General features: G+C 45.1%; 1 protein-coding gene across 1 annotated transcript; it reads right to left on the bottom strand.

Annotated features, from left to right (window-relative positions):
• Positions 1-18,491: 18,491 nt before the first annotated feature.
• Positions 18,492-19,443, bottom strand: LOC149429861 (uncharacterized). Its single transcript, XM_089666331.1, has 2 exons — positions 19,321-19,443; positions 18,492-18,830 (listed from the first exon to the last, which is right to left on the bottom strand). The coding sequence occupies exons 1-2, from the start codon at positions 19,414-19,416 to the stop codon at positions 18,600-18,602; spliced, it is 327 nt and encodes a 108-aa protein (XP_089522457.1). The 5' UTR covers positions 19,417-19,443; the 3' UTR covers positions 18,492-18,599.
• Positions 19,444-22,452: the final 3,009 nt, after the last annotated feature.

The following is a 22,452-nucleotide window of genomic DNA, read 5'->3' as shown; positions in this document are numbered from 1 at the left end:
TATTCGATATGTACAGAGAGATCACACAAATACTTAGAAGTAAAACATTTATTAAAATTAATGACGGATACAGATGACAATAATGTTAGAAAACTATAACCGCTTAAGGACCGCCCTATAGTAGATATACTGCTACAGGGCGGCACAGGGGGCGCAAACAAGCCACGTGCACACCCTACCCGTGCCGCCATTCACGGCCTCTGATGTCAATCACTGGGTCCCGGCTGGTAATAACCCGTCCGGTGATTACTGAGCATCTCCGATGGGGAGGAAGATTGTTTGTAAACAAAACAATCTTCCTCCCTGTCAGCTCTGGCACACTGCACAGTACAGACATCCTGATCAGTGTGCTTACAGTGAAGCACACACCCCCGCCCCCTAGTAAAACACTCCCAGCACACAGTTAACCCTTTGATCGCCCCTCACATTAACCTCCCAAACCTTCATTCTGTGGTCTAGACTTTTGAAGGAGCCTAATATACAGGTGCTACTAATGAATCGCGTCTTTTTCAATATTACTTCGTACTGTTCAAATATGTCTGAACCCAGAGTGTCAGGGGTGTTGGGAGGCTTGCAAGGACAGGGCACCCATTGGGGACAAGCATTATCCAGCGGCCCCTGTGGGGGTAACCATACATCAGGAAGCATAAATCTGTCAAATTATTATTCACAAAAAACAACTTAGTGCTTGTGTGAACATAAACATGCAATGTTGTTCTAAAACACCACACAAAACAGTGTCCATAAGACAAATATTGTGTCCATGAATCAGCTGTGTGCACCTCACAAGATATATGAATATAAATCTTAATATCCTCTTGGATTCCCACACAGTGCAATTCAGTGTGACCTCCATTGTCTCCCATAGACCTCTACCGTGACCAGTGCACCTCCACCATCTCACATGGACCTCCAATGTTACCAAAGGACCTCCACCATCATCAATGGACCTCCACCGTTACCAAAGGACCTCCAGCATCATCAATGGACCTCCACTGTCTCCCATGGGCCTCCACCACCTCCCATGAACCTCCACCGTCTTCCTTGAACCTCCACTGTCATCAATGGACCTCCACCATCTCCCATGGGCCTCCACCGTTACCAAAGGACCTCCACTGTCTCCCATGAACCTCCACAATCATCAATGGACCTCCAGCATCTCCCATGGACCTCCACCATTACCAAAGGACCTACACCATCTCCCATGGTCCTCCACCATCATCAATGGACCTCCAGCATCTCCCATGAACCTCCACCATTACCAAAGGACCTACACCATCTCCCATGGACCTCCACCATCATCAATAGACCATCAGCATCTCCCATGGATCTCCACTGTCTCCCATTGAACTCCATCATCTCCCATGGACCTCCACCATCTCCCATGGACCTCCATCATCATCAATACGTGCAAATTAATATTTGTTTACGTGAAAGTTATAGCGTTTACAAATGGCGGTATATACAGTGGGATTTTCTTATTTTTACTATTAATGGCAGCAATCAGCAATGTATAGCAGGACTGCGGCAGGCATTTTGACACTGGGGGGAACTTATTTGGTGTCACTGACAACCCAAGTTACACCAATACAGTGATCAGTGCTAAAAAAAAAAAAAAGCACTGACACTGTACTAATGGCACTGGGTAGGAAGGGGTCAACATGAGGGGCGATCAAAGGGTTAACTGTGTGCAGCGTGCGTTTTTCTAGGGGGTGGGGGATGCTTCACTGTAATCACACTGCTCTGGATAGCTGTGCTGTGCAGTGTGCCTGAGCTAACAGGGAGGAGAACTGTTAGTAAACAAAACAGTTGTCCCCGTTGGAGAAGCTCGGCAATCACCGGGTGCTGGCGAGTAACCACTGGCCGGGGCCGGTGATTAACAGCCATGGTTACAAATGGCGGTGCGGGTAGGGCACCCACTACACGGAAATGCAAAATCCCATATGTACGTGATTGTACGCACTCGTGCTGCCCTGTAGCAGTATTTCTGCTATAGGGCGGCCGGGAAGCGGATACCCTATGTACTTCAATGTCTAATGTACTCCAAAATATTTACATACACTCCCAGGTCCTTGTATGAAACCATGCCTGACTAAGGAAACTAAGGGGACTATTTATGGAAAACTCATTGGATAATTATGACAAGCATTCATCCAGCCATGACAAATTCTGGTGATTTTCTATTATTGTCAGCTCCCTCTAGTAGACATGATGTGGTCATTTTCCTCAAATACCTCCCATCAGTAAAAATAGAGCAATAAGGCATTATGGGAGCCAATGATCATAGGAAATCACTGAAATAAAATCAGCCAAAATTCGTCCCAACTGGATGAATATATCTTACATTCGTTTAACTATTTTTTTTTTTAAATAGAGCTCTAAGAGTTTGTGAAAGATTATGCCACAAAATTGAATCCATTAACTCCATTTTATTTCTTCTCCTAAAAACAAAGTTCAGATGTATGTATACACGTAAATTGCACTAGACCCAGATGTGGATATAAAGTGACAAAAGTGCAAAATGCAAATCTAAAGGTGATATTAGTGAGCACTATCGATGTGCTGAGTGTTAATAACCATACATAGTCCTGAAAACAGTTCATATAAAGTGCTTAGAAGTGATGATCCATCTGAGGGGATCTCAGATAAGTGCTCCGTACAACATCCTGGTGACGTGCCGTGAAATTGTTAGGAATACGCACTCACCAGATGCGCAACCTTTATATATAAATCTCAAGGATGCCTGCTGAAGGTCTCCTTCAGAACCGGGTCAGCCTGGTCTGGTCACAAACCGATAAGGATCCCCTTCCCCTGAGCAGTTTGCAGCACCTAAGGCCTCACTCTGGAATGGGCTCTGTACAGGTATCCGCTCACAAGGAGTCAAAAAGAAGGAAGCCCATAGTGCAGTATTTTCAAGCAATATTTATTCAATGCAAGCTAAAAACAAGATAAAACACTGACCATGTGAGATGCTAAGATGGCCACCGGACCTCCATGCGGTTGCGGCGGCAAAGGCGTCACAAACAATGGTAAACAATATATTGGACGCACACCAAGAAGATTGAGGGACAGATTGAGGGAACACGTTTATAATGTCAAGAGAGGCTTTAAAGACTATTCGCTTTCTAAGCATTTCAGGTTATACCATAATAGAGATCCTTCCTCCTTGACCTTTACTGGTATTGACATCATTAAGGCACACTGGAGAGGGACAAATAAGAGAAGGGCCATCTCACAGTTGGAAACTAAATGGATTTTCGAAATGGGTACTTTTTATCCACAGGGACTCAATGTTGGATCTAAATTGCTTTATAGACAACAGCTGATTCTGTTCATCTCCACACTATTATCCATCTTATTCATTCATATATATATATATATATATATATATATATATATATATATATATATATAGTTTTTAGTAATATCAATTTACGTTTTTATTATGTTTCTAGTACATTTTTAATACGATACTTCATCATTAGCGCCTTTTTTTTTATCATCATTGCATACTCGTTTATCACTATTAATATATTAATAATTTATATACAATGAATTGTATACAATTATCCCAATTTTTAGCTACTCTCCCTTGGCCAGCTCATACACTCTCACAGCTTCAACTACCCCCTCTATGCCGATGACACACAAATCTATCTCTCAACCCCCCACCTCACCCCCTCAGTCTCCGCCCGAATCACAAACCTACTGAGCGACATATCAGACTGGATGTCGCTACACTTCCTTAAACTGAACCTCTCCAAAACCGAGCTCCTAGTCTTCCCCCCAGCCCGCGCACCGCCCCCCCCCCCCCCCCCCACTGACTTCTCCTTTGTGTCCAGCAATGCCACCATCAGGCCCACCCCGCAAGCCAGAGAACTTGGTGTCATTCTAGACTCCAACCTATCCTTCCAGCCCCAAGTCCAATCGCTAACAAACTCATGCAGACTCCACCTCCGCAACATCCCCAAAATCCGCACGTTTTTAACCCCAGAAACTACTAAACAGCTCATCCACTCCCTCATCATATCACGACTCGACTACTGCAACTCCCTCCTCACTGGCCTGCCTCGCCACAGGCTATCCCCGCTTCAGTTGATCCTGAATATGGCAGCCAGACTCATCCACCACACCAACCGTTCCATTTCCGCCACCCCCCTCTGCCAATCCCTCCACTGGCTTCTGATTGCCCAACGGATCAAATTCAAAATCCTAACACTGAAGTACAAAGCTGTCCACCATACTGCCCCGAACTACATCACTGACCTAATATCCAAGTACCACCCAAAACGCACTCTCTGCTCCTCACAAGACCTCCTTCTATCTAGTTCCCTGGTCTCCTCCTCCCATGCCCGCCTCCAGGATTTCTCCAGGGTGTCACCCATCCTCTGGAACTCCCTACCCCAATCCATCAGACTATCACCTACTCTCCTCTCCTTTAGGCGCACCCTGAAAACCCACCTCTTCAGGGAAGCCTACCCCACTCCCTGCTAATTTGCCGACCTCCTCCACTCTTCCTACCACCCCATCCCCCACAGCTATCTCCTCCTGTACCACTATCCCCTCCCTCCTAGATTGTAAGCTCGAAAGAGCAGGGCCCTCGAACCCCTCGTGTATTGTGTTATTGTACTGTCACATGTTCTGTCCCCCACTGTAATGTACAGAGTGAACTGTTGGCGCTTTACAAATACTGTATAATAATAATAATTCTATTCATTAGCTATTCTATTTTTAGTTATTCTATTCATTTATAGCTACCCTACTCCTTTTATATTGTATAATACTTAATTGAATACCTTCTTATAATGACTATAATGACTAATGACTGTTCCTATGATTACTGTTCCTTATATTTTGATATTTGAATAATTATATACATTATATATTCATATTTATTGACACTGGATTTTTATATTTCTAAGGTTTATATGTCAACCTTAGACCCATTATAGTTGACTTTTGTTATTTTAATAATTTGCATTAAGTTTTAGATTTTGTTATCATGAGTTATAATTGGATTATATGTTTTATAGGGTGACCATGTAAACATATATACAGTGGGGATCGAAAGTTTGGGCACCCCAGCTAAAAATTTGTATTAATGTGCATAAAGAAGCCAAGGAAAGATGGAAAAATCTCCAAAAGGCATCAAATTACAGATTAGACATTCTTATAATATGTCAACAAAAGTTAGATTTTATTTCCATCATTTACACTTTCAAAATAACAGAAAAAAAAAAATGGCGTCTGCAAAAGTTTGGGCAAGTTAATATCTTGTACTGCCCCCTTTGGCAAGTATCACAGCTTGTAAACGCTTTTTGTAGCCAGCCAAGAGTCTTTCAATTCTTGTTTGAGGTATCTTTGTCCATTCTTCCTTACAAAAGTCTTCCAGTTCTTTGAGATTTCTGGGCTGTCTGTCACGCACTGCTCTTTTAAGGTCTATCCATAGATTTTCAATTATGTTGAGGTCAGGAGATTGTGAAGGCCATGGCAAAACCTTCAGTTTACGCCTCTTGATGTAATCCCCCGTGGATTTCGAGGTGTGTTTAGGATCATTATCCATTTGTAGAAGCCATCCTCTCTTTAACTTCAGCTTTTTCACAGATGGCATCAAGTTACCATCCAAAATTTGCTGAAATTTTATTGAATCCATTTTTCCTTCTACTCGTGAGATGTTCCCTGTGCCACTGGCTGCAACACAACCCCAAAGCATGATTGATCCAACCCCATGCTTAACAGTTGGACAGAGGTTCTTTTCATTCAATTCTGTGCCCCTTCTTCTCCAAACGTACCTTTGCTCATTCCGGCCAAAAAGTTCAATTTTAACCTCATCGGTCCACAGAACTTGTTTCCAAAATGCATCAGGCTTGTCTATATGTTCATTTGCAAAGTTCGAACGATGATTTTTGTGGTGAGGACGTAGAAGAGGTTTTCTTCTGATGACTCTTCCATGAAGACCATATTTGTACAAGTATCTCTTTATAGTGGAATAGTGTACCACAACTCCAGTGTCTGCCAGATCTTTCTGGAGGGATCGTGCAGTCAAAGGTGGGTTTTGAATTGTTTTTCTCACAATCCTGCGAGCTGTTCTGTCTGATATTTTTCTTGGTCTTCCAGATCTTGCTTTAACTTCCACTGTTCCTGATGACTGGCATTTCTTAATTACATTCCAAACAGAGGATATTGACATCTGAAAATGCTTTGCTGGCTACAAAAAGTGTTTACAAGCTGTGATACTTGCCAAAGGGGGCAGTACAAGATATTAACTCTGCAGGGTGCCCAAACTTTTGCAGACGCCATTTTTTTGTTTTCTGTTATTTTGAAAGTGTAAATGATGGAAATAAAATCTAACTTTTGTTGACATATTATAAGAATGTCTAATCTGTAATTTGATGCCTTTTGGAGATTTTTCCATCTTTCCTTGGCTTCTTTATGCACATTAATAAAAAATTTTAGCTGGGGTGCCCAAACTTTCGATCCCCACTGTATACAGAAATCTTTATTACTCTTTGTATTCGCACATAGAATTATCTGATCACCATACAATAGCCATATTGGTTATACTATGCATAGTATAAAATACAGTTCCTAAGTAAGATTTATGCAAACACAGTATCTTTCACCTGTTTCCGTCAGAAATTTGTTGTGCGCAAGCGCGCATAGTATACAGACCCTTTTTCAATTTCAGTTCTTCCCCAATTGTTAATACGGGTCAATCAGCTTTTCCAACAATGCACGATGTTGCAGATACAAACCTGCTAGATTATTTGAATAATATACATATTTTAGTCGATTACTGATGGTAATATAAGCTTTCCTGCCTCATTTGCATTCAATAGGGCTATTGCGGTGAATATCTATGACAATATGGTGCCTACGCATGCGCGGTCGCGAAGCACAGTAACATGGCGGTCGTGATGTGCGCATGTGCAGAATTTGGTATAAATAGACTTCACTTTGGAGTATTTGCGTACGAGCATACCCCTCATGAATACGTGCCTTAGCACGAAACGTGTTGAGAAGCCATGCGCAGTGACGCCTTTCCCGCCGCGACTGTGTGGAGGTCCGGTGGCCATCTTAGCATCTCACATGGTCAGTGTTTTATCTTGTTTTTAGCTTGCATTCAATAAATATTGCTTGAAAATACTGCACTATGGTGTCACGATCATGGCGTCAGACCCCAGCCCTTCTCACCAAACTCGTGACCAAAAGGACTAGCCAATCTAAAACCACAATGCCACACCCAGCTGCACCCTGCACAACGATTTTCTAGCTACTTAGACCACAATCGATGTACCAGCAGCCTGAGCGATTGTTACTGGGTCTGGTTAATTACGCAATTAACCCTTCACACTGCCACCACCTCCTTTTTGTACAGAGATAGAGGAAACTCGGCAATATCAGCTAAAACACTATAATGGTTGAGATAATCGTCTGCATAATACGGTCACCGCAGACTGATTATTCAAAGTTAAACAAACACAATAGCATTCTCTTTAGAGACAGGAATTCGTAAATTGCAATAAAGCGCTATAGAAACAGTTCAACACTTTCAGAAGGAAAGATTTATTACTATAAGGTCAAACGGGTGCAATAAAAATATTTACAGAAAAAGATGTAACGCAGATATATATAAATATACAGAGACCAACAGCACAGCAAAGAGATATCAGAGAGAGGTGAAAGGGTTAAGGTACTTGCCAAAGTCCTGGGTTAGCAGATCCAAGTTTCAGAGCGAAAGGGCACGGGTCTCCCCAGGTGGTACTGATGTTAAAAGGGGAGACATCTTCAACTCAACTCTCTTAGGACTGACAGCCCATTTTTTAGTTCCCTAGCAAGGGGTGTCTCTGAAGTCAAGGACCAATACCCCGTGTAGGGAGGCATCGTCTGGGCGTGGACCTAAACAAGAGCCAAAATCTCTTATAGTTCATACTTTGGCTCATAACTTACCATATGCATAAGTGACACTCCACCCGCGGGTAGATTATTATGCAGACACGTCTGAGGATTGATTAGATATAAAATATGAAATTATACACTGCCTGGTTCACGAGATCTACTTTTCTGCTTTCCTATTTGAGACAAGGCGAGTGACCTACCAAACTGTTCGTCTTCTCGTGGCCAATCTGACGATATGCTTGGTTTTTATGTAAGTCTCTCATATTCCAAGATATGAGACATAGGGTAAAAATGGATTTTAACAAAGGTTATCTGGTCGTATTTCCTGGGAATGTTCTTTGAACTCCGGGGAAAGCTTGCCTTATCTTATACGAGGTGTTAAATTGCACATGTTCTTTGGACAGCTAGGCCCCGGCTCCCTTGGGGTCCTATAGCTCTGGACTCCCTGCCGTACTCTAGCCTGCCTGTGACCCTTCTAACACACATATGTCCCTGTGGATTAACAAAGAGGAAAGGGGGAAAAATGAGGGACAACATGGAGATTCTTAACAAAATAGAGGACTGCGTCAGTCTCTGGGTATACGCTGTTACATATGGGCTTCCTTCTTTTTGGCTCCTTGTAAGCGGATACCTGTACAGAGCCAATTCCAGAGTGAGGCCATAGGTGCTGCAAACTGCCCAGGGGAAGGGGATCCTTATCAGTTTGTGACCAGACCAGGCTGACCCAGTTCTGAAGGAGACCTTCAGCAGACATCCTTGAGATTTATATATGCACATAAAAGTTGCGCATCTGGTGAGTGCGTATTCCTAACAATTTCACGGCACGTCACCAGGATGTTGTAAGGAGCACTTATCTGAGATCCCCTCAGATGGATCATCACTTCCAAGAACTTTATATGAACTGTTTTCAGGACTATGTATGGTTATTAACACTCAGCACATCGATAGTGCTCACTAATAGTACATTTAGATTTGCATTTTGCACTTTTGTCACTTTATATCCACATCTGGGTCTAGTGCAATTTACATGTATACATACATTTTAACTTTGTTTTTAGGTATTCCAGCGCCGCACCCCTTTGATTTTTTTCTTGATTATTCTGGAGGTTTTTTGGTGCTTTGGCTGCTTGTGATTGTTTTAGCTCTCACTTATTTATTTCTTATTTCTTCTCCTGCTATCAATGGCCAACCTGGTCCCACACTTCATCCATGTCTTTGGTGACCTCTGATCTCCTTATGAACTGTTTCTTCTATGATGAAGATCAGCCATGGAGTATATCTGAGGTGTATATCAGGGTGTGCTTCTTCCCCACATGAGAGCTGGGATGTCCAGCAACATTCATCTAGAAGACATTTCCCGCACTCAAGGCACTAATACACCTCCAGGGTTGCGTGGGACCCCGATGTACAGGAAGACAGGACTTCAGTGAGGAACATTTCCCTCACTCAGGACATGAAAGTGGCTTCTCCCCCGCATGAGAACTCTGATGTATGTAAAGATGAGACTTCCGTGAAAAACATTTCCCGCACTCAGGACAGGAATATGGCTTCTCTCCAGTGTGAGATCTCTGATGCTTGACAAGATCTGATTTTGCTACAAAACATTTCCTGCATGCTGAACAAGAATAAGGCTTCTCATTTGTGTGAGACCTTTGATGTATAATAAGATGAGACTTCTGTGAAAAACATTTCCCGCACTCAGGACAGCAATATGGCTTTTCCCCCGTGTGAGATCTCTGATGTGTGACAAGGTCTGATTTATGTACAAAACATTTACCACAGTCAGAACAGGAAAGTAGCCTCTCCCCTGTGTGCAGTCTCTGATGTCGGTAAAGATGTGATTTATGTGAAAAACATTTCCCGCACACAGGACAGGAATATGGCTTTTCCCCCGTGTGAGACCTCTGATGTGTGAGGAGTTCTGATTTTCGAATAAAACATTTCCCGCACTCAGTACAGGAAAATGGCCTCTCCCCTGTGTGCAATCTCTGATGTCTATGAAAATTGGACTTCTCTGAAAAACATTTCCCGCACACAGAACAGGAAAGTAGTTTCTCCCCCGTGTGCAGTCTCTGATGGCTGTAAAGATGTGACTTTTGTGAAAAACATTTCCCACACTCAGGACAAGAATACGGCTTTTCCCCTGTGTGACACCTCTGATGTGTAACAAGGTATGCTTTTCGTACAAAACATTTCCCACACTCAGGACAGGAATACGGCTTCTCACCTGTGTGCAATTTCTGATGTCTGTGAAGACTGGACTTCAATGAAAAACATTTCCCGCACTCAGAACAAGAAAGTGGCTTCTCTCCTGCGGGCAGTCTTTGATGTGTGTAAAGATGGGAATTCTGTGAAAAAGATTTCCCACACTCAGGACAGGAATATGGCTTTTCACCTATATCAAATTTTTTATGCTTGTTGAATTTGGATTTAAAATGGAAACATTTCCCGCACTCAGTACAGAAAAACCACATATCTGTTGGAGGGCCGTCCCCATCCCGCACAGTCTGAGGTTCCTCAGGATACGAGGAATCCGATGGTCCATCTACACTGGGTGGTGCCGGATGGACATTGGAGGGAGCCGGGTTTTCTCCTGGACTATACTGTGTGATGTCCTCATCTTCTACTTTCCAGTCTGGAGACAAAGTGAGACAATCCTCGGAGGTTTTCCTCATCTCCCGGCCATGGACTAAAATACAAAGACAAAGAGGATTACTAGACAGGAGCTGATTGGTTCCCCCAAACCAGGACTCCGCCCACATCAGGCAGCTTGGTCTCTGAGGAGATTACAATTCCACCCTCAAGGGAACTAGGAAATGGCTCCTCTGATCTCCTACCAGGTCATTTCTTTATTCATGGACCTTAGTCAGAGAGTGAGGAAACAACCAGAACTGTCTTTTATAGGAGGGACAGTGATGAGGGGATTATAGGACGAGGGTCCCCACCCCCTCTATCACTCATCGCCATCTTCCCAACACAAGAAGTACTGCACTTCCTTATTTAGACCATGATTTAGTCATGAAGAACAGCGGGGCTGAGCCCCGCCAGAGGTCAGAGAGTGAGGATGGGGGGGAGAACAACCAAGATGAAGACTGGACTGATCCTGAAGACCACCATCATTGGGATATTGACTCCTCCCTCAGTATCACATTCTGTTTAAGGGTCCAAAGTTGGAGGATGTTATCACATTATTATCACCATGTACACAAACATATCCCTCCACCTAGCACTGCCAGCAAACAAATGGGCAAATTACCTGGGAGAATTGATCTGGTAGAGATCTTACTTTATTCAGGCAATGGGGCAGAAGACTCAACCATATGCATCAGATGTATAGACTGAGCAATGTGTAATGTGAAAATCAACATTTTGCTGCCAGCTGAACCCCAGTATCTACAGAAATCCAGTCCTCAAAAGTTCAGCACTTAAGAGGAAAAAGACGTGGGGGTACTTATTTCAAATGAATGCAAAATGAGCAAACAGTGTGGCCAGGCAGTGGGGAAAGCTAATAGAATTCTAGGATGCATCACTAGAGGGGTCACCAGCAGGAGGGAGGTCCTGATTCCTCTATATAGATCTTTATATCACCAGAGGGGTCACCGGCGAGAGGAAGGAGGTCCTGATTCCTCTATATAGATCCTATCACTAGAGGGATCACCGGCAGGAGGAAGGAGGTCCCGATTCCTCTATATAGATCTTTATATCACTAGAGGGATCACTGGCAGGAGGAAGGAGGTCCTGATTCCTCTATATAGATCCTATCACTAGAGGGGTCACTGGCAGGAGGAAGGAGGTCCTGATTACTCTATATAGATCTTTATATCACTAGAGGGATCACTGGCAGGAGGAAGGAGGTCCTGATTCCTCTATATAGATCCTATTACTAGAGGGATCACCAGCAGGAGGAAGGAGGTCTCGATTCCTCTATATAGATCTTTATATCACTAGAGGGATCACCGGCAGGAGGAAGGAGGTCCTGATTCCTCTATATAGATCTTTATATCACTAGAGGGATCACCGGCAGGAGGAAGGAGGTCCCGATTCCTCTATATCTTTATATCACTAGAGGGGTCACCGGCAGGAGGAAGGAGGTCCTGATTCCTCTATATAGATCTTTATATCACTAGAGGGGTCACCGGCAGGAGGAAGGAGGTCCTGATTCCTCTATATCTTTATATCACTAGAGGGGTCACTGGCAGGAGGAAGGAGGTCCTGATTCCTCTATATAGATCTTTATATCACTAGAGGGGTCACCGGCAGGAGGAAGGAGGTCCCGATTCCTCTATATAGATCTTTATATCACTAGAGGGGTCACCGGCAGGAGGAAGGAGGTCCTGATTCTTCTATATACATCTTTATATCACTAGAGGGATCACCGGCAGGCGGTCCCGATTCCTCTATATAGATCTTTATATCACTAGAGGGGTCACCGGCAGGAGGTCCCGATTCCTCTATATCGAGCCTATCACTAGAGGGATAACTAGAGGGAGGAAGGAGGTCCAGATTCCTCTATATAGATCCCATCACTAGAGGGGTCACCGGCAGGAGGAAGGAGGTCCCGATTCCCCTATATAGATCATTATATCACTAGAGGGATCCCCGGCAGGAGGAAGGAGGTCCCGATTCCTCTACATAGGATCTTTATATCACTAGAGGGGTCACCGGCAGGAGGAAGGAGGTCCCGATTCCTCTATATAGATCCTATCACTAGAGGGGTCACCAGCGGGAGGAAGGAGGTCCTGATTCCTCTATATAGATCTTTATATCACTAGAGGGGTCACCGGCGGGACGATGGAGGTCCCGATTCCTCTATATAGATCTTTATATCACTAGAGGGGTCACCAGCGGGAGGAAGGAGGTCCTGATTCCTCTATATAGATCTTTATATCACTAGAGGGGTCACCGGCAGGAGGAAGGAGGTCCTGATTCCTCTATAAAGATCTTTAGTTGGACCTCATTTATAATACTGTGTCCAGCTCTGGAGGCCTCACATGCAAAAATATATTGATAAGATAGAATGAGTCCAGAGACGGGGAACAAAATGGTGAAAGGTCTGGGGGGGATAGAACATAACAGGAGAGACTTCAGGAACGTAACATGTCCAGTCTGGAGGAGAGAAGGGAAAGTGGAGACATGACTGAAACCTTTAAATACATGAAGGGAGTGAATACGGTTCAGGAGGGCAGGACTTTCAATATGAAACCAAAATGAAGAACACGAGGACATGACCTCCAACTAACTGGAGAAAAGTTCACAACTAATCTCAGAAAGTATTATTTTACTGAAAGAGTAGTAGATGCCAGGAATAGACTTCCAGCAGAGGTAGTGAGCTAGTCACTAGTTAATGACTTCAAACATGCTTGGGACAAACATAGATCTCTACTCAGATAAAAAAGTTACCAAAAAAACCCCACACCCCCCCCCAAAAAAAAGGTGCAGAGTTGATGGACCACTTGGTCTTTTTCTGCCATCAATTTTCTATGTTTCTAAAGTTTGCCTCCCCTGACAGAAATGGTGAGATTTTGGCACCGATGATGAAAATCTGACTGATCATGCCAAAAACTGTCTTTTATTTAAGGATAGTGATCACATGACACTGTTTATTATCAAATAGTTGTTTGGCTTCTTTTTAAATCACAATAACAGAAATCCCCCGAATGCCCCGGATCAGAAGTCTCCGCCCCCTGGAATGTTTGGCCTTGGTACAGACACACACAAGGTGACACACACGGGTTACAATGGCAATTAGAGGTTAATGTCCCACATCTGAGGCTTTTAAATTGCAATCAGTGTCAGTGTATAAATAGGCAATGAGTTTGTTAGCTCTTATGTGGAAGCACTGACTAGGCTGGATACTGAGTAATCGGGATCAGAAAGGAACTGTCAAAACACCTGCGTAACAAGGTAATGGAGCTTTAAAAAGATGAAAAAGAATATAGAAGGTTATTCAAAGCCTTGAGTATGCCAGTCAAATTCAAGGATCTCTTGACACCAAGCCAAGGTCAGGTAGACCAAGAAAGATTGCAGCCACGACTGCCAGATTTCTTTGGGATACAAAGAAAACCCACAGGTAACCTCAGGAGAAATACAGGCTGCTCTGGAAAAAAATGGTGTGGTTGTTCCAAGGAGTATAATACAATACAACAAAAATGAGCTGCATGGACGAGTTTTCAGAAAGAAGCCTCTACTGCCAATGCCACAAAAAAAACCTGGTTACAATATGCCCAGTAACACCTTGACACGCCTCCCAGCTTCTGGCACACTGTAATCTGGAGTGACGAGACCAAAATATAACTTTATGGTCACAACCATAAGTGCTTAGTTTGGAGAGGGGTAACAATCTCTATAGCAACAAGAATACCATCCCCACTTTGAAGCATGGTGGTGGCTCACTGATGTTTAGAAGGTGTGTGAGCTCTAAAGGCATGGGGGAATCTTGTGAAAATTGATGGCTAGATGAATGCAGCATGTTATCAGAAGATACTGGCAAACAATTTGCATTCTACTGCAGGAAAGCTGTGCATGGGACACTTTTGGACTTTCCAGTACGACAATGACACCTAAGCACCAGGCCAAGTTGACCCTCAAGTGATTACATCAGAAAAAGGTGAAGGTTCTGGAGTGCCCATCACAATCTCCTGATCTTAATGTGATTGAGCCACTCTGGGGGGAACTCAGGCAAGCAGTTCATGCAAGAGGACCAAACACTTTGCAAGACCTGCAGGCATTTTGTCAAGACGACCGGGCAGCTCTACCACCTGCAACAATTTGACCCACCTGTGCTGATCTCTGTAGGAGTGTCCTCCTCTATAAATGCCCCCGTTATTCCATCCTCCTCCATAGACTGCTGATCATCCCTCACATACGCCTCTTCTTCTTCTACTTTTACCTCAACTTTTATATCTATCAGATCTTCACCCTAAACCAAGAGAAAGGGAGAAAATAACATCTGTAATATATAAACTTTAATATCATGACATCACATAAAAAATGTACACATTGTCTGCACAAGTTCATGGTCTTGATCAAGTCAAGTGCTGAGCCAGGCCTTAAGAGTTGCCCTACTCCACCCCGCCCATAATTGCACCCCTAAACACGTTCTTGTAAATTATTTCATGAAATGATACTGGTAAATGTTTTATGCAGAATTTACACAGACATTACAAAAATAAATATTAACTTAAAAAATATTAACATAAAGCAATGTAAACATCTCATCCATCCCATGTCCTTCTCTCCAGTCCCATCTCCTCCATCTCATGTCCTCCACTTCCAGTCTCATCTCTCCCGTCCCATGTCTCATCTTCCCCATCCCATATCCTCCTCCTCCTCCAGTCCCATCTCCCCTATCCCATGTCCTTCACTCCAGTCCCATCTCCCCATCTCATGTCCTCCACTTCCAGTCTCATCTCTCCCGTCCCATGTCTCATCTTCCCCATCCCATATCCTCCTCCAGTCCCATCTCCCCTATCCCATGTCTTTCACTCCAGTCCCATCTCCCCATCTCATGTCCTCCACTTGCAGTCTCATCTCTCCCGTCCCATGTCTCCTCTTCTAGTCTCATCTTCCCCATCCCATATCCCTCCTCCTCCTCCAGTTCCATCTCCCCTATCCCATGTCCTTCTCTCCAGTCCCATCTCCCCATCTCATGTCCTCCACTTGCAGTCTCATCTCTCCCGTCCCATGTCTCATCTTCCCCATCCCATATCCTCCTCCTCCTCCAGTCCCATCTCCCCTATCCCATGTCCTTCACTCCAGTCCCATCTCATGTCCTCCACTTGCAGTCTCATCTCTCCCGTCCCATGTCTCCTCTTCTAGTCTCATCTTCCCCATCCCATATCCCTCCTCCTCCTCCAGTCCCATCTCCCCTATCCCATGTCCTTCTCTCCAGTCCCATCTCCCCATCTCATGTCCTCCACTTGCAGTCTCATCTCTCCCGTCCCATGTCTCCTCCTCCAGTCCCATCTCCCCCATCCCATGTCCTTCTCTCCAGTCTCATCTCCCCCATCTCATGTACTCCACTTCCAGTCTCATCTCTCCCATCCCATGTCTCCTCTTCTAGTCTCATCTTCCCCATCCCATATCCTCCTCTTCCTCCTCTCCCCCATCCCATGTCCTACTCTCCAGTCCCATCTCCCCATCTCATGTCCTCCACTTCCAGTCTCATCTCTCCCGTCCCATGTCTCCTTCTCCAGTCCCATCTCCTCCATCCCATATCCCTCCTCCTCCTCCAGTCCCATCTCCCCTATCCCATGTCCTTCTCTCCAGTCCCATCTCCCCATCTCATGTCCTCCACTTGCAGTCTCATCTCTCCCGTCCCATGTCTCCTCCTCCAGTCCCATCTCCCCCATCCCATGTCCTTCTCTCCAGTCTCATCTCCCCCATCTCATGTACTCCACTTCCAGTCTCATCTCTCCCATCCCATGTCTCCTCTTCTAGTCTCATCTTCCCCATCCCATATCCTCCTCTTCCTCCTCTCCCCCATCCCATGTCCTACTCTCCAGTCCCATCTCCCCATCTCATGTCCTCCACTTCCAGTCTCATCTCTCCTGTCCCATGTCTCCTTCTCCAGTCCCATCTCCCCTATCCCATGTCCTTCTCTCCAGTCCCATCTCCCCATCTCATGTCCTCCACTTCCAGTCTCAGCTCTCCCGTCCCATGTCTCCTCTTCTAGTCTCATCTTCCCCATCCCATATCCCTCCTCCTCCTCCAGTCCCATCTCCCCATCTCATGTCCTCCACTTGCAGTCTCATCTCTCCCGTCCCATGTCTCCTCTTCTAGTCTCATCTTCCCCATCCCATATCCTCCTCCTCTCCCCCATCCCATGTCCTTCTCTCCAGTCCCATCTCCCCCATCTCATGTCCTCCACTTCCAGTCTCATCTCTCCTGTCCTATGTCTCCTCCTCCAGTCCCATCTCTCCCATCCCATGTCCTTCTCTCCAGTCCCATCTCATGTCCTCCACTTCCAGTCTCATCTCTCCCATCCCATGTCTCCTCTTCTAGTCTCATCTCCCACATCCCATGTCCTCCACTAGTCCCATCTCCTCCTTCTCCAGTCCCATCTCCTCCATCCCATGTCCTCCTCCTCCAGTCCCATCTCCCCAATCCCATGTCCTTCTCTCCAGTCCCATCTCCCCAATCTCATGTCCTCCACTTCCAGTCTCATCTCTCCCATCCTATGTCTTCTCTTCTAGTCTCATCTCCCCCATCCCATGTCCTCTTCCTCCAGTCCCATCTCCTCCATCCCATGTCCTCCACCAGTACCATATCCTCCATCCTATGTCCTCCTCCAGTCCCCCACTGACAGATCCCACCCCCCAATTACCGCCTTCTTTCCCCAATTGACAGACCCCCCATCCCCAATTACAGCCCCCTCCCCCCACTGACAAAACATCTACTACTGCCCCTCCCCCACTGACAAACCCTCACCCCCACTTTCTGCCCCCTCCACCCACTGACCTTCACCCCTCACCTACTGCCCCCCTCCCCCACTGACAGACCCCCACCCCCAATTTTCCACCCCTTTCCCCACTGACAGACCCCCACTCCGTTTCCTCTCCCTTGTAAGTTAATTAGTACTTTAATTATTACAAGTAGTTCATGGCAAAGGTGTCTGGCAATTGAGGAGTTAAGTCCATGCAGCCGATCAGCTTCTGCGGTCCTCATGCAGAATGGCCATGAAATCCTCCATCCCCCTCACGTGTGTGTCCCCTGTGACCAGCACTGTGAATGGAGAGGACAGATATCCCTGACACAATGCACAAGATATCCTTTACCTCCACCCTCCGTGTGTTCCCAGGGATTGTCACTGTTGCCCAGAATTGATGGAGATAACTGATTTTGGAGAAAACCATGGCTCAAGCTTGGCTAGTTTTCCATGAATGCTTCACTGATCTAGCACATGTGCAGTAGCTGCAGGGATACCGATCTTGACGAGATACCTATGTTACGGCTATAGGTGGCCCTGCCAGGGTCACACTCGCCCCCACATTATCTCCACTCGCCAAATGTGAGCAAGGAAATTTAAAGACCCGATCTAGATGTTATGTCTCACTAACCTTGTAATGGTGAGGGATGGTGCGATCTTCCTGCGTGGAATCCGGGGAATACAGAGGACGGGGACATCTCTCTGGTGGGTTCCTGTAGCTGGATGACTCCACCATGGTGTCCTGGTACAGATTCTTGTGTCCTTTTAGAAATTCTGACTCCATCACCCCATCTTCATCCTCCTCCTCTTTTATCTCTTCTTTAATATCAACTTTAGGATCTCTCAGGTTTCCCCTCTGAATATATAATAAAAATGACATCAATGGTAACAATGCAGATAATGTACAGATCCTAATGATACTATCAGTGATTGTTCCTCATCTACCTGATGATGGTGAGGGATGGTGTGACCTTCCTGTGTGGAATCCCGGGAATACAGAGGACGGGGACATCTCTCTGGTGGGTTCCCATGACTGGATCCATCTGTAGGAAACACACACACTGACTGAATCCATTGTTTCTATGTGTTTATCAGATGATGGGGGATCTAGGTGGATCCTCCGTACTGCTCTCTCCTTTACAATAAAGTCTCCTCTTACCCGGTGATGTGAGGGGCGGCTGATTGTCCATCATGACGTCCTTGTAGAGATCCTTGTGTCCTTCTAAATACTCCCACTCCTCCATGGAGAAATAGACAGTGACACCCTGACACCTTATAGGAACCTGACACACACAATGATACAGTCACCATCCAGACACATCCCTTGTCTGTTACTGGAGAATGTCCCAGAATTCCCGGCACCGCTCACCTCTCCTGTCAGCAGCTCAAGGATCTCTCTGGTGACTTCTAGAATCTTCTGCATGTTGTGTCTCTCAGGGTTTAGGGAGTCACATGGAGGCACTGTGATGGTCATATGATCACCTGACTTCAGAAGAGGAAATCTCTGTATTGAGGAACCAATTGGAATATCATGTTAGAATCCCAGAATCCTCCTCACCTCTCCGGTCAGGTCTGTGTTTTATTAATAGAGATAAGAGTGATGTCATGTGACCTCCCAGAATCCTCCTCACCTCTCCGGTCAGGTCTGTGTTTTATTAATACAGATAAGAGTGATGTCATGTGACCTCCCAGAACCTTCCTCACCTCTCCGGTCAGGTCTGTGTTTTATTAATAGAGATAGGAGTGATGTCATGTGACCTCCCAGAATCCTCCTCACCTCTCCGGTCAGGTCTGTGTTTTATTAATAGAGATAGGAGTGATGTCATGTGACCTCCCAGAATCCTCCTCACCTCTCCGGTCAGGTCCGTGTTTTATTAAGAGATAAGAGTGATGTCATGTGACCTCCCAGAATCCTCCTCACCTCTCTGGTCAGGTCTGTGTTTTATTAATAGAGATAAGAGTGATGTCATGTGACCTCCCAGAATCCTCCTCACCTCTCCGGTCAGCAGGTAGATGATCTCCAGGGTGAGGTTTAGTATCTTCTCAGTCATGTGACTCCGGTCCTCCTCCATCCTCATTGGTGCCATCATGTGATCTATACAGGTCTCCTTGTAGATGGATAACTTTGGGAAATGAAAGTAAGAATGATTTGGTTGCACAATTTTTGGATATGAGGAGGGTAATAGGAGGGTTGCTGGACATTTAAGAACTACTGCCCCCCGGGATCACATTTAATCTGGACTGTTTAGTGTTTGCTACACTTTCTAGGTCCCAGGACTCTTGGTCTGCCAGATCAGAAATTCTCTTTTCTCTGTTGGGTTTGTCTGGTTTTGATGAGTTTTAGATCTTCAGTCAAGGAATGATAAATACAATTCTTCCTTTGACTAGTGTGCTCTGAGGCAGTGCTGTGAGGTCAGTGTAGTGTCTTGATTTGTTTTGTACAGTTCTTTTTGAGTCTGTGGAAATGTCCTTTGGGTATATTTTTTTTCCAAAGAGGGTGGTGGCAACTCATATAATGGAGATATGAGTAGTCACCAATGGGTTTACAAACATTTTTTGGGATAATACGATCTTCCTCATGTGCCAATCCTAAATAAATTAAAAAAAAAAGCTTTGGGTTTATAAAATAACTAATACTGAGCCTTAGGTTGTTGTTACAGAATGTCACTGTCCCAGCTGAGGAGCACATCATCAAAATATCAATATCATCTGGGACGGTGACGAAGTTCGATCCTGTCACACAGAGCAAGCTTATAATCAATTATGCAGCACTAAATAAGAAGTGAAAAATTATTGAAGTTACAAATGACAAAAAGTCCATAAAATGTAGGTAACTGCCACCCAGTGCGTGAAATGATAAATAAATTGATGGCCCTCTTCCCCAATATCGTGTGGATGGAATCACCACGTGTATCTCCAGTAATCGAAAGGCTTACCAGAAGCCCTGTGACCCTCATAAGAGAAATCAACAAAAGCTTTCATAGACGCCCCCCCACCCTCTCCATTGTGACCAACAACGCCACCATCAGTCCCACCCCGCAAACCAAAGTCCTAGGTGTCACTCTAGGCTCAGACCTGTCCTTCCAACCTCATGTCCAATCGTTGGCAAACTCATGCAGGCTCCACCTCTGTAACATCTCCGAAATACGTTCGTTCCTAACCCCAGACACTACTAAACAACTCATTCACTCCCTTATTATCTCACGTCTGGACTACTGCAACTCCCTCCTCACCGGCCTGCCTCATCACAGACTATCCCCGCTTCAGTCTATCCTGAACTCAGCGGCCAGACTCATCCACCTTACTAACCGCTCTGTATCTGTCACCCCCCTCTGTCATTCCCTCCACTGGCTCCCGATTGCCCAAAGCATTAAATTCAAACTACTAACACTGACATACAAAGCCATTCATAACGCTGCCCCAAACTACCTCACCGACCTGATACCCAAATACCACCCTACCCGTACTCTTCGCTCCTCACAAGACCTCCTACTTTCTAGCTCCCTGGTCTCCACCTCCCACGCCCGACTGCAGGACTTCTCCAGGACTTCCCCCATTCTCTGGAACTCACTACCCCAATCCATCAGACTGTCACCTACCCTCCTCACCTTTAGGCACACCCTGAAAACCCATCTCTTCAGGGAACCCTGCCCCACCCTCACCTAACAGCTGATCTTCTCCACTCCTCCTACCACTCCATCCCCCACAGCCACTTCCTCCTGTACCACTATCCCTTCCCTCCTAGATTGTAAGCTCAAAAGAGCAGGGCCCTTGAACCCCTCGTGTATTGTATTGTTACTGTATTGTCTCATGTTCTGTCCCCCACTATAATGTACAGCGCTGAGCAAACCTTTTGGTGCTATATAAATACTGTATAATAATAATAATAATAGACTGAGGCACCAGCCGCCGAACCGATCATCAGCACACAAAAATCTTGTCACCAGCTCATCCTCCCATAAATGGGTTACAATGACATAACACTCATGTAAGGGAGAGAAGAGAGGGCTCCAATCAGGGCAGTCTTTATTATTGATTTGACCCTGGGCAAACATTTTCTTTTGGGCCCCTCCACCCCCCTCCCTTGGCTCACATGGAATTTCACTCTCAACTTGATCTAAGACATAAAATAAATAGCAGCTAGACTATATAATATAATCAGTGAGCGCTTAGTAATAGTATAGCAGCTAAAAGGACGAAAAAGGTAACCAGAATAAAACCTCATAGGATACTTAAAAAGAAAGTGCACCGCTAAAATAAATGCAGATTAATACTTCCAATCCATAAACCAGCTGAACATATGATCGAACATAAAATCACAATATGTTAAAATAAATGTATAAAATGGTGACAGTCTGTGATAAGTGATGGATACAGGTGACTTCAACGTTCCAGGTGGCGAGGTGATAGAATAGCTAAAATACGCACTCACCAGATGCATATCTTTATATACACATATAATCAATAACCAGAGGTCCCCCTCAGGGATGGGATGGATAAGCTGAACCGCTTATAATGGACTCTCCCCCTTTTGGTATTGGCCTGGTCAGTAGTCATCTCTCTTGGGATAGCCCCGAGTACCACCGTGGAAGCCTCTCAGATATGGAGCTGGGTGGGTCACCCTGGACCTGGTGTTCTCCTCTAGTAGTGGTGGGCTGATGTCAGCAATATAGGAATATCTCCTGTGCCATGGAACGTGGGCTCTGGGGATGAATTGTTGGCTCTCAGGGGAGTCAACACAAATAATAGCCCATAGTGTAGTAATTTTGATAAACATTCATGTATTAATCCACGTGGGTAAATAATAAAGTGAAAAATCAAAGTATTCGAGTAAATAAAAAGTACACTGACCGTACAGTATTGTAAAGGAGGCCACCGGACCTATAACAGGAGCCGGTGGCTAGACGTCACGGCGTTATGGCCCCTTGGACGTGTTTCCTGCAATTGCACTTCCTCAGCAAGGGATAGCCATTTATTATTTACTCACGTGGATTAATAAATTAATTTTGGTCAAAATTACTACACTATGGGCTATTATTTGTGTTGACTCCCCTGAGAGCAACAATTCATCCCCAGAGCCCACGCTCCATGGCACAGAAGATATTCCTATATTGCTGACATCAGCC

The sequence above is a fragment of the Staurois parvus genome, unplaced genomic scaffold (assembly GCF_062004578.1).
Source record: "Staurois parvus isolate SC_StPar_1 unplaced genomic scaffold, SC_StPar_1.0 ptg002686l, whole genome shotgun sequence".
In the NCBI taxonomy this organism is placed as follows: Eukaryota; Metazoa; Chordata; class Amphibia; order Anura; family Ranidae; genus Staurois; species Staurois parvus.
The sequence above is the reverse complement of the archived record's forward strand: the minus strand, read 5'-3'. Positions and strand labels throughout refer to the sequence as shown.